The sequence below is a fragment of the Cetorhinus maximus genome, chromosome 10 (genome assembly GCF_964194155.1).
Source record: "Cetorhinus maximus chromosome 10, sCetMax3.hap1.1, whole genome shotgun sequence".
In the NCBI taxonomy this organism is placed as follows: domain Eukaryota; kingdom Metazoa; phylum Chordata; class Chondrichthyes; order Lamniformes; family Cetorhinidae; genus Cetorhinus; species Cetorhinus maximus.
Window position 1 is genome coordinate 99,322,084 of NC_135888.1, and position 13,666 is coordinate 99,335,749.

The following is a 13,666-nucleotide window of genomic DNA, read 5'->3' on the forward strand; positions in this document are numbered from 1 at the left end:
TGCAGTGAGTGGTTAGGATCTAGAATATATGTCTGAGAATCTTGTGGACGCAGGGTCAATTGAGGCTTTCAAAAGGGAATTGGATCATTATCTGAAAAGGAAAAAATTGCTGGGGCTATGTGGAGGGGCAGGGAAGTGGCAATTAAGGGGCAGGGGAGTGGCAATATGTTAATTGTTCCTTCAGAGGGCCAGCACAAACATGACAGGCCAAATGGCATCCTTCTATGCGCGAACCATTCTATGATTCTGTGAAGTCTATCACTGCCTTCCTTGCAGTTCACAATACTACCAGGTTTTGTGTAATCTGCAAATTTTGAAATAGTGCTGTGCACACCCAAGTCTATCATGAATATAGATTCAGAAAAGCAGTGATCCTAATACCGATCCTTGGGGATATCCCACTACATACCTTCCTCTGGTCAGAAAAACAACTGTAAACCACTAATGTGTTTCCTGTCACTTCTTCAACTTTGTGTTGCTGCCACTGGCCCTTTTATCCGTGGGCTTCAACTTTGCTGATAAGCCTGTTAGGTGATACTTTATCAAATGCCTTTTGGAAGTCCATTTACACCAAATCATTACCCTTGTCAACGTCCTGTTATCTCATCAAAAGACTTAAATAAAATGAGTTGAACATGACTTGCACTTAAATCCATGCTGGCTTTCCTTAATCCACTTTGTCCAAATAATTTAACTTAATTTTGTCCAGGATTATAATTTCTAAAAGCTTTTCCATCACTGAGTTAAACTGTGGTTGCTGGATTTATCTTTACAATCCATGAGCTCCTCGCACTTGTTGGAGGGTTCATTTTTTAAAAAAAACCATATTAAGGTGAAGCAGAGTAACAAAAGCTTGAACAAGGCTGTTTGGAAAATGGAAATAAAAAATGGAAAAGAAACAAGTGAGGTAACAAAGAGAGAAAGAAAAGTGAGGAGGAAAAACTAAATTTTGATGAGTTAAATGAATGTAGAAACAGATAATGGTCAATTGAGGGAAAATACAAATACAGTATTATAAGAATTTTTTTTTTTGCTCATTGTGCAACATAAGTGGGGATTGGACATATGGGTCTGACCACACTGGTCCAACCTGTTAATTCTTGAAAACAGAAAGTTAGCTTCTGGAAGAAAATAAATATATCATGGTATTGAAATTGTAACTTTCAGTTGGAAAGCAACACTGATTTGATGTACAATGTAGTAAAATGTATGGCTTTCTATATTATTGCTTTTGGCTTTTTATGAGGAGAAATTATAGGCTAGTTAGCCTATCCATTATAGGGAAAACGCTTGAATGTTTTATTGAGGAGGTAATAGCATGACATTTAGAAAATCGTGATACAATCAGGCAAAGTCAACATGGTTTTGTGAATGGGAATTGTGTTTGAATTATTTATTACAGCTCTTTGAGGAAGTAAGAAGCAGGATGGATAATGGGGAAACCAGTTCATGTGGTGTATTTGGATTTCCAAATGGCATTCTATAAAGAGTCACAAAAGGTTACTACACAAGATAAGAGCTTATGGTGTTGGGGAAACATTAGCATGGATAGAAAATTGATTAACTAACAGGAAACAGAGTCAGGATAAATGACTTGTTTTGAGGTTGGCATGGTGACTCGGGAGTGCCACGGGGGGACCTGGATCCTGAACGATTTGCAATCTCTACTAATGACTTGGATGAAGGGACCAAGTGTACTGTACCTAATCCGATGATATAAAGGTAGGGTAGCAAGTTGTGAAGAGGACCCAAACACCCTGCAAAAGGATTTTTAAAAAATGTATTTGTTGACGGGATGTGGACACACTGGCTAGGCCAGCATTTATTGTCCACCCCTGATTGCCTTAGAGAAGGTGATGGTGAGCTCCCTTCTTGAACTTCTGTAGCCATGTGGAATGCGTACACTCTCAGTGCAGGTAGGGGGAGGAATTCCAGGATTTTGATCCAGTAACAGTGAAGGAATGGCTGCTGTTCCACGTCAGGATGATGTGTGGCTTGGAGCGGAGCTTGCAGGCGGCGGTGTTCTTATGCATCTGCTGCCGCCCTCCTAGGTGGTAGAGCTCGTGGGTTTGAAAGGTGCTGTTGAAGGAGCCTTCGTGAGTTGTTGCAATTCATCTTGTAGATGGTACAGATTGCGGCCACTGTTGTCGATGATGGAGGGAGTGAATGTTGAAGGTGGTGGATGGGGTGCCAATCAAGCAGGCTGGATGGTTTTGAGCTTCTTGACTGTTGTTGGAGCTGTACTCATCCAGGAAGTGGAGAGTGTTCCATCACGCACCACACTTTTGCCTTGTAGATGGTGGACGGCTTTGGGGAATCAGGAGTTGAGTTGGTCAACACAGGATTCCCAGCCTCTGACCTGTTCTTGTAGCCACATTATTTATATGGAAAGTCCAGTTCGGTTTCTGGTCAATGGTAAACCCCAAGATGTTGATAATGGGGATTCAGTAATGGTAATCCCCTTGACGTTCAATGGAGGATTCTCTCTTCTTGTTACTCTAGCAGTGTAAATTATTAACTAATTTACTAATTTAGAAAATAAAGTTGGACAGAATTGGCAGTGCTACTGGTGTTCTGTGACTGCAGCATGTGGGAATCTCTGGAAATGCACTGCAATCCAGACAATCATGTCTTCGGTGTCTGCAGCTTGGGCAACTTTGAATTAGAGTTGCTACAGTGGAGTCTGAATTGTGGGGCATCTGGGAGAGGCAGAGTTACCTGGACACTTTGTTCCAGGAGGCAGTCACACCTCTTAGGTCAGGCAAAACTTGAGTTGGTCAATGGTCGGAGACAGGAGGGTGTGATTGTGAGTCAGGTAGGTATGGGGGATCTGCATGTAGCAATGGAGGAGCCTCAGCCCCTGACATTGTCTAACAGATATGCCGTGCTTGCAACCTGTGTGGAAGAGGAGAAGGACTTCAAGGTGGATGAGTGGACTGGCCATGGCACCCTGGTGAAGGATGCCATTTGACTAGGGGTGCAAAGTGGAATGTGGTAGTGATCGGAGACAGTGTACTTGGATAGATTCTGTTCTCTACGGCTGCGACCGGCAGCTCCCAACATTGTTGTCTGCCTGGTGCCAGAGTTAAGGACATCTCCTCGTGCCTCGCAAGGAACTTGGAGGGAGAGGATTCAGTTGTCATGGGCCATGTGGGAACCAGTGACATAGGTAGAGCCATGAATGATGTTCTGCTAAGAGAATTTGATGAGTTAAAATCCAAATGTAATCACCCCATGATTGTTACCTGAGCCATGTGCCAATTGGCATAGGGTCAAACAGATTAGAGAATTAAACATGTGGCTCAGAGTGGTGTGGGAAGAAGGGGTTTGATTTGTGGGGCTTTGGCATCAGTACTTGGGAAAGAGTGAGCTATTCTGTTGGGATCACAGCTCCACTTGAACTGGACTGGGACCAGTGTCCTGGCCAATCGTATAACTCGGGCTGTGGGCAGGGCTTTAAACTTGAGGGTGTGGTGGAGTGGAGGCGGGGTAGGGTTTGGGTGATGGATAATTTAGAAAGCCAAAAAGAGCGGTCAAGGCATTGGAACAGTATAGCGATGTGGGCAAAGACAGGCAGAGTGGGACAGAGTTTAACAAATATTGTACATCAGAGGATAAGGTCATTGCAGGGAATAGAAGTAAAAAATTAAATTAAAGACTCCTTATCTGAGTGTACGAAGCATCTGCAATAAGATAGATGAACTAGTGGCACAAATAGAGGAAAATGATTTAGATCCAGTCACCTTGACAAAGGCATGGTTACAAGGTGAGCAAGGTTGGGAAATAAAAATTCCAGTGTACATAATATTTCAGAAAGACAGGCAGCATGGTAGAAGCGGGATAGCCCTAATAGTACAGGATGACGTAAAGAGTGAGAAAGGATCTGGCCTCAGAAGATCATGAAGTAGAATCAGTATGGGTGGAAATTAGGAATAGCAATAATGCCCTTTGGGGAAGGAAATCTGCCGCCCTTACATAGTCTGGCCTACATGTGATTCCAGACCCACAGTAATATGGCTGACCCTTAAATGCCCTCTGAAATGGCCTTGCAAGCCACTCAGTTGTATCACACTGCTACAGAAAATTAGATAAGGAATGAAACTGGGTGGACCACCCAGCACTGACCAGAAACAACAGCGGTAAACTCCGACTTGCAGAGTCCTCCTAACTGACATCTGGGAGCTTATGCCAAAATTGGGAGAGCTATCTCACAGACTAGGCAAGACTAGACACAGTCATACTCACGGAATCATACCTTACAGACAATGTCCCAGACACCACTTTCACCATCCCTGGGTATGTCCTGTCCCACCGGCAGCACAGGCACAGCAGAAGTGGCGGCACAGTGGTGTACAGTTGGGAGGGAGTTGCCCTGAGAGTCCTCAACATCGATCCAGACCCCATGAACTCTCATGACATCAGGTCAGACATAGGCAAGGAAACCTCCTGCTGATTACCATGTACCTCTCCACACACACACACACACACAAACACACCCCCCCCCCCACCCCCTCCCAACCCAACCCCCCTCAGCTGATGAATCGGTACTGCTCCATGTTGAGCACCACTTGGAGGAAGCACTGAGGGTGGCACGGGTACAGAATGTACTCTGGGTGGGGGACTTCAATGTCCGTCACCAAACGTGGCTTGGTAGCACCACTACTGACCGAGCTGGCTGAGTCCTAAATGACATAGCTGCTAGACTGGGTCTGTGGCAGGTGGTGAGGGAACAAACAAGACGAAAAAACATACTTGATCTTAACCTCACCAACCTGCCTGCCGCAGATGCATCCGCCCATGACAGTAGCAGCAGGAGTGACCACTGCTACAGTCCTTGTTGAGGTGAAGTCCTGTCTTCATATTGAATACTCTCCATAGTGTTGTGTGGCAGTACCACCATGCTAAATGGGATAGATTTTGAACAGATCTAGCAACTAAAAACTGGGCAACCGTGAGGTGCTGTGGGCCATCAGCAGCAGCAGAATTGTACTCAACCAACATAACCTTGTAGCCCAGCATATCCCCCATGCTACCATTACCACAAAGCCAGGGGATCAACCCTGGTTCAATGAAGAGTGCAGGAGGGCATGCCAGGAGCAGCACAGGTTTACCTAAAAATGAGGTGTTGACCTGATGAAGCTACAGCTACAGCACATGTTTGCATGCCAAACAGGTTAAGCAGCAAACGATAGACAGAGCTAAGCAATCCCAAAACCTCCGCTCGGTTTACAAGAATTGTTCCAGGGATGAGAAATTTCAGCTATGAGGATAGATTGGAGAGGCTGGGACAGTCTTCCTTTAAAAGAAAGCGGCTAAGAGATGAATGAGAGGGCACAGATTTAAAGTAATTTGCAAAAGAAGCAAATGTGACGTGAGGAAAAAAACTTTTTCACACGAGTCGTATGGGCCTGTAATGCACTACTTGGAAGTGTGGTGGAGGCAGGTTCAATCGAAGCATTCAAGAGGGCATTAAATGATTATTTGAATAGAAACAATGCACAAGGTTACAGGGAAAAGGCAGGGCAATGGCACCAGGTCATAATGGTCATTTGGAGAGCCGGTGCAGACATGATAGGCCGAATGGCGGCCTCCTGTGCTGTTAAAATTCTGTGATTCTGTGATCAGATCCAAGCTCGGCAGTCCTGCCACATCCAGTCATGGATGCTCCATCTCTGCCTCCTGCAGAGGTCCCCAGAATCACAGATACCAGTCTTCAGCTAATTCGATTCACTCCACCTGACATCAAGAAACAGCTGAAGGCACGGAATACTGCAAAGGCTATGGGCCCTGACAATATTCTGGCAACAGTACTGAAGACTTGTGCTCCAGAAATTGTCACGCCCATAACCAAGCTGTTCCAGTACAACTGCAACACTGGCATCTACCCGGCAATGTGGAAAATTGCCCAGGTATGCCCTGTACACCCACAACAGGACAAATCTAACACAGCCAATTACTGCCCCATCACTCTACACACAATGATCAGTAAATCAAGTGGCACTTGCTTAGCAATAACCTGCTCACTGACGCTCAGTTTGGGTTCTGTCAGGGTCATTCAGCTCCTGACCTCATCACAGTCTTGGCTCAAACATGGACAAAAGAACTGAACTCCAGGGTGAGGTAGAGTGACTGTCCTTGACATCAAGGCAGCATTTGACTGAGTGTGGCATCAAGGAGCTCTAGCAAAATTGGAGTTAATGGGAATCAGGAGGGAAAACTCTCTGCTTGTGGGAGTCATACCCAGCACAAAGGAAGCTGGCTGTGGTCAATCATTTCAGTCCCAGGACATCACTGCAGGAGTTCCTTGGGGTAGTGTCCTAGGCCCAGCCATCTTCAGCTGCTTCACTAATGATCTTGCTTCCATCATAAGGTCAGAAGTGGGGATGTTCGCTGCTGATTGTACATTGTTCAGCACCATTCACGACTCCTCAGATACTGAAGCAGTCCATGTCCAAATGCAGCAAGACCTGGACAATATCCAGGCTTGGGCTGACAAGTAGCAAGTAACAAGTGTCAGACAATGACCATCTCCAACAAGAGAGAATCTAACCCATCACCCCTTGAAATTCACTGCATTATTATTGCTGAATCTCCCACTATCAACATTCTGGGGATTACCATTGATCAGAAACTGAACTGGGCCAGCCATACAAATACTGTGGCTACAAGAGCAGGTCCGAGGCTCTGAATCCTGCGTCAAGTAACTCGCCTACTGACTACCCAAAGCCTGTCCACCATCTACAAGGCACAAGTCAGGAGTGTGATGGAATACTCCCCACTTGCCTGGATGAGTGCAGCTCCACAAACACTCAAGCTTGACACCATCTAGGACAAAGTAGCCTGCTTAATTGGCACCACATCCACAAACATTCACTCCCTCCACCGCTGACGCACAGTGGCAGCAGTGTGTACCATCTACAAGATACACTGCAGGAACTCGCCAAGGCTCCTTAGACAGCACCTTCCAAACCCACAACTGCTACCATCTAGAAGGACAAGGGCAGCAGACACATTGGAACACCACCTGGAAGTTCCTCCTTTCCAAGCCCCTCACCATCCTGACTTGGAACTATATTGCCGTACCTTCACTGTCGCTGGGTCAAAATCCTGGAACTCCCTCACTAACAGCACTGTGGGTGTACCTACACTATGTGGACTGCAGCAGTACAATAAGGCAGCTCATCATCTTCTCGAGGGCAATTAGGATTAGGCAATAAATGCTGGCCTAGGCAAAGATGACCACATCCAATGAATAAAAAATCGCTCCCTGGGATGAGCAGGTTGGCCTATGATAAGCTGCGTTAATTGGGCTCATATTCTCAGCAGTTTAGAAGAATGAGAGGTGATCTCATTGAAGCCTACAAGATTCTGAAGGGGGCTTGATAGGGTAGATGCTGAGAGTGTTTCTGCTGGTTGGGGAATCTAAAACATGGAGACACAGTCTCAGGATAAGGAGCCGATCATTTAGGACTGAGATGAGGCGAAATTACTTCACTTGAAGGTTGTGAATCCTTGGAGCTCTTGATCCCAGAGGGTTCTGGATACTGCATCGTTGGATACATTTAAGGCTCGGATGGACAGATTTTTGTCAGGGAATTGAGGGATATGGATACCGGATGGGAAAATAGAGTTGAAGTCCAAGATCAGCCATGATCATATTGTATGGTGGAGGAGGCTTAACGAGCCTTGTGGTCTACTCCTGTGCCTATTTCTTGTGTTCCATATCTGATGAGCCGCAAATGGTACTGAGCAAACATCCCCACTTCTGACCTTATGATGGAAGGAAGGTCATTGATGAAGCAGCTGTTGATGGTTGGGCCTTGGATACTAACCCGATGAACTCCTGCAGTGATAGCCTGGGACTGAGATGATTGACCTCCAACAACCACAGCCATCTTGTGCTATGTATGACTCCAACTGGCGAAAAGTTTTCTCCCTGATTCATATTGACTCCAGTTTTGCCAAGGCTTGGTCAAGTACTGCCTTGGCGTCAAAGGCAATCAGTCTTCCCTTACCTCTGGAGTTCGGATGGTTTGTTTGTTTTTAGACCAAGGCTGTAATGAGGTCCAGAGTTGAGTGGCCCTGGCGGATCCCAAACAGCACCAGTAAGCAGGTTATTGCTAAGCAAGTGCCGTTTGATAGCAGTGTCGACAGCCCTTTCCATCACTTTGATGATTGAGAGTAGACTGATGGGATGGTAATTCGCCAGGTTGAGTTTGTCCTGCTTATTGTGGACACCTGTGCAATTTTCCAAATTGCATCTTCAGCACTATTACTGGAATGTTGTCAGCACCCATAGCCTTTGCACCCAGTGCCTTTAACTGTTTCTTGATATCACATGGAGTGAATCGAATTAACTGAAGACTGGCATCTGTGCTGCTGGGAACTTCCGGAACAGGCAGAGATGGATCATGTACTCGGCACTCCTGGCTGAAGATGGTTGTAAATGTTTCAGCCTTGTCTTTTGCACTGATGTGCTGGGCTCTCGCATCATTGAGGTTGTTGGTATTTTTGGAGGCGTCTCCTCTGGCTGTTTGTTCAATTGTGCACCACCGTTCACAACTGAATGTGGCAGGACTGCAGTGCTCCGTTGGTTGTGGATCACTTAAATCTGTGGTACAGATGGTTCTGCTTGTCCTGGTACATCAATTGCAAAAGGATAACATGTAGGTACAGCATGTAATTAAGACAAATGGAACCTTGGCCTTTATTGCAAGAGAATGGAGCATAAAAGTAGGGAAGTCTTGCTACTGCTGTGCAAAGCTTTAGAGAGATGGCTAATGAAGTACTGTGTACAGTTTTGGCCTCTTTACTTAAGGAATATAATTGCATTGGAAGCAGTTCAGAGAAGATTTACTTGGCTGCTTCCTGGAATGAAATGGTTGTGTTATGAGGAAGGGTTGAGCAGGTTAGGCCTATACTCATTGGAGTTTAGAAGAATAAGAAGTGATCATATTGAAACATAAGGTTCTGAGGGCACTTGACAAGGTGGATGCTGGGAGGATGTTTCTCCTTGTGGGGAGTTTAGAACTTGGGGGCACAGCTTAAAAATAAGACAGGGATGAGGAGGAATTCTGTTCTCAGCGTCGTTAGATCTTGGATTTTGTCTTCCCCAGAGAGCAGTGGAGGCTGGGTCATTGAATATATTCAAGTCTGAGTTGGACAGATTGTTGATTTGACAAGGAGGGTTAAGGGGCGCAGGCAAGAAAGTGGAGTTAAGGCCGCAGTCTGATCAGCCATGATCTTGTTGAAAGGCGGAGCAGGCTCGGGGCCAAATTACCTACTCCTATTTCTTATGATCTTATGATAATGTTGCCTACTTGTTGGTTTTGGTACTACTGAAATCAGCAGAGTTTTTAAAACCTACATTTTAAAATTTTAATAGTTGATAATCTATAGAAGTTGATCTGTGCTTTCATGCTTGCAAAAAGTTGCAAATTTACCGTCCCAATATAAAAAGTATTGCCAATAATTTTGGCACCAGTGAACTGAACCCTGTCAATGTTTTTAACTACAACAGATGTATTTGTGTTCACAATGCTTTATTTTTCCACTGGAATATAACCATATAACTCCTTGCTGCCACTTTGCTGCTTTTAAGTGGAATTTGACTTTAAATTAAGAATATTCTAGAAACTTATTTGGTTGTCAACTGTGGCTCAAGTGGCCAATTGGGAATCTAGATGTGGCTGACAAGTAAAAAAAAATACGCTGTTGGACATGCAATCTTTGCTCATATTTGCACAATCTATGCATATGTACTTCAATTTTTTTTGTCTGTTGTTACTAAAATGGTGAGACAAAGAATAGACCATGCTTTTTGATAGTAAGATTGTTAATGAATGGTTGTAAATATTAGGTAAATATACATGTGAAGTAGATTTTCCTTATTGTGTGTAGATTTTAGGTGGTTTCTACAAAAAAAATAGTGCCTGTAGCTAAAATGTTGCTGCAACAATTTCTGTTGGACATAGTTGATCTCGGCTGACACTTCACTACAGTATTGAGGAAGTGGTGCACTGTTGGGAGGTGCTGTTTTTCGTATGAGATCCTCAACTGAAGCTGCATCTGCCCCCTCAGGTGGATGTGGAAGACCCAATGGCATTATTTGAAAAAGAACAGGGGAGTTATGTAGGTGCCTTTGCCAACAGTTGTCCATTGATTTACAATCCATTGAAAAAAAAATTATGCTTTATGCAGCTTGGTTGCTTGAATTGCCTACATTACAGTAGTGACTTCACTTTTGTTAAAAAAAGTACTTAATTTGGGACTTCTTGAGATTATAAGTCTCAATGAAAACAAGCTTTCTCTTTAGAATAGTTGTATTTAAAAATAAAGTTGAGCTTTTTAACAATGATGGAACTTATGCAGCAGTAATATTACAAGTTCTGTTCGCAGGTTGTCTGTATGTATTTTCTCTTAACCGTTTTCTATTGTAAATTCCTGTGACTCCGTTGATAATGGCAATTGTTATGTAAACTTGCTGTTACTTCATCCTCCCAAGAGCTACAAGTTTCAAGAAGGAGAGATGTGGAGAAATGTGATAATCATGTATCAGCTGGTCCAATGTCAGTTGTGGGCAAGCTTTCAAGGATAGAAATTGATCTTCACTTGCCTGTTACTAAATGAGAAACAGTTAGGTTCTTCACTCAAAGGCTACCTGAAACACATCCAACCTCATGTTGGGAGTAGACCATATTCAAGTGTTCAGCCCCTCTAATTATTTGAAGGGGCCAATCTGGTGAAATTTGGTACTGAGCAGAGCAGGCACAAGACCTCCATTCAGTCTTTTGATTCCTAATGCAGCCTCTTTCATTAATGTGAAACTGGGAAGAACCAGAGATCCTGTATAATTCTTCTCTCCCCCGACACCCTTCCTCCCGCACCTGCTCCCCCTGCCATCTTCAGTCTCTTGCCTTCCAGAAGCTACCCGATGGCCATGCCAGCTAGCTGGGTGGTCCATCTTAGTTCCCGTCAAATTGATGAGCTACTTCTATTTATGTCTGCAACTTGGTGGCAATATGCTGATGAGCATAAGGAGTATTGTATCAAAATTAGTGGATTACATAGAAGTGAGGGGTTTGACATACAGGGAGGCGTGAGTCATGAACAGGTTAGCAGAATGGATAGACGTCGCTAATGCAGTTTGATGTGGAAAGTGCAAAATGGTCCATATTGGAGGGAAAACAAAGAATTTGAGTATACATTCAATGCAAAAATGTTGAAAGATGTAGAAGAGCAGGGACTCTTGTGGATGAAATGTGCAACTTCAAGTAGTTAACCCATTAAAACCGTCTTGCTGTCAGATTCCTTGTCCAACATCAGGATGTGTCAAAACTTTCTCCAGCTCAGCTTTGGGAAGATTGAAGCTGTTGTTCTAGGTCCCTGCTACAAAACTCGCTCCCTTGCTACTGATTCCATCCCTCTCCATGCCTACTGTCACAGGTTGCACCAGGTATTGGTAATCTTAATACCTTGTCCACTATGACTGCATACTTCCACCGCAACCTTGGCCCATTCCTGCCACTGTAACCTACACATGGTTGCTTTAACTTTCTTGTTGGTCTTCCCATCTGCCAAAACTCTGCAGGGCACATCATGTCCTGCATTGATTCTTCAGTTTGCTTACCACTGTACTCAGCATCTTGCACTAGGGATAGGGAACCAGTGTATTAAGTTCAAAATACTTGACTGTAGTGTAACTTCTAGACATATCCCACCCTATCTCTACATTTTCTGCAACCTTGCATTCCCTCTTTTGACTGTGGCATTTTGTGAATTTTACCCACTCCCAGCACTTTGCCCTAGCATTGGCAGAACTTTCAGCCATCTTAGTCCTTTACTTTTGAACCTAATCCTCAACCTCTCCATTTTAAAAAACCACCTCAAACTTGTATTTTGTCTAAGTTTTTGGTTACCTAATTGTTGTCCCCCTGTTTGTCTTGCCTTTTTGTAAAGCACTGTGGGCACTTATTTTAGATTAAACCACTATACAAATATTATTGTAACAGTACAAATTCAAAATTTGCTGGGAACAAAGAGTCTATGCTGAACCTCAGCAGAAATTTACCACTTCTCTTGTTCTTTCAATATTTGTATCAGACTTTCATTTCTTGTCTTTTTTTCCTCCAATTCACTTGAAACATTGTGGTTATTCATGTTGTTCATTATAATTTTTTTATATCATGGGTTTATAATCAGCTTAATTCTTCAATTTTCAGCCTTTTGGCCTGTGTAGTTTTTCTGAAGTGGTTTGCTTTCTTAGTTGGCATGTGCAAGGCTTTAATGTAAGGTCATTCTGTGACCCGCCTTGGGTCGCAAACATAAAAGAGCACTGTTAATTTAAAATGAAATGTTAATAACCAAACTAGTTGTATGATAGTATTTTGTCTATCTGTTTCTTCCATTGAAGATTGTCCGAGATCTCTGGGCAGACTAGATATTTTTGATAACTGTAAATTCGTTTGTCTTTCAGGTTCTGGCTTTTCACTTGTGCAATTTTATATAGGCTTTGTTTTGCCCATGATACTAATGTTAGTGCTTCTGATTTCAGGTTACTGAATCATGTGAAGAAGGTGATAAAATAGAACAAAGTGATGTACTTCCTGAAGAACCCGAGAGCATGTTGATGAATGCTGAGCACTTGACGATAACTAAGAATATAACTGAATCTGACATTGTTTTGTCAGCAAGGTAAAATATTAAAGGCTTAGCAATTGAATAATTTTGGTTCATATTCATATTGACACCCTGGGCTGAATTTTATCTGACTACCCAACCGCTTTCCTGCAGATGCCATTACCTCTGGCCCACCCGTCCCCATTGCCCACTGTGATTTTATAAGCGTCGGGAGAGGCGTTGGGTGGGTCACACCTACCCATTGCTCAACTGAGGCCCTTATGTGGGAAATTAATACCCAATTAAAGGCCTCATCCCTCTGCCTTTCTGATTTAATGGGTGGCAGGAGAAGCTGGAGCTCTGTGTGCAGTCTGGCGGGTTTAACCTTGTGGGCTGCTGGCCAGTTATAGGGAGGTGGTGCCTCTTCCCGGCCCATGGTGTCAGTTAGAGTTTTGGCTCCCCATATCCACCCTTCCTCTTGTGCTGTCCAACACCCCCACCCTCTTGTTGGCGTCTGTCAGCCTGGCCCCAGTGAGACCCCAGACAGACCAGAATGTTCAAGTCCATTGCTGAATGCCATCTCCTTGGCCTACATGAAGCAACAGCCGTGGCCACCGCTGCTGCTGACGTGCCACTGTGCAGAGCTGCTGGCCTCCGATTAGCCAGTAGTTCTGAGGCACCACTTCATCCTGGAGATGGATAGAAGTCCCACTTCATACTAATTGAAGGGCAGTTGCCCAAAAAATTGAAGTGGGATGAGCTGACTAAAGCAGAGGTGGGCTCGTCCCTGACACTTAAGCTGGGATACGGGGAGCCTGCCCTCGGAGTATAATCCAAACCGCAGTTGGAATTGGTATATCTATTCTTCTTAACTTTGAGGATTTTACAAACAGTAAGATGGCAAATCAAAATAACAAGCAGTTTAGAATTTTCAAAATTTATTTACTGTTGCCCAAATTAGTGATATAATATTGAGTAATTAATATGGTTCCAGTATTACATTTTTAAAATATATAAGATGTCATCTCAGTATTTAGTAATTAGGCCA

General features: G+C 43.9%; 1 protein-coding gene across 2 annotated transcripts in view; it reads left to right on the forward strand.

Annotated features, from left to right (window-relative positions):
* The window catches only part of LOC144685874 (protein FAM13B-like), a 176,334-nt gene that overhangs the window by 41,094 nt on the left and 121,574 nt on the right, over nucleotides 1-13,666 (forward strand). For both annotated transcript variants that reach the window (XM_078550870.1, XM_078550871.1), the window contains exon 6: nucleotides 12,554-12,693. In XM_078550870.1, the coding sequence (XP_078406996.1) occupies nucleotides 12,554-12,693 (140 nt within the window). The remainder of the gene's footprint in view (nucleotides 1-12,553; nucleotides 12,694-13,666) is intronic.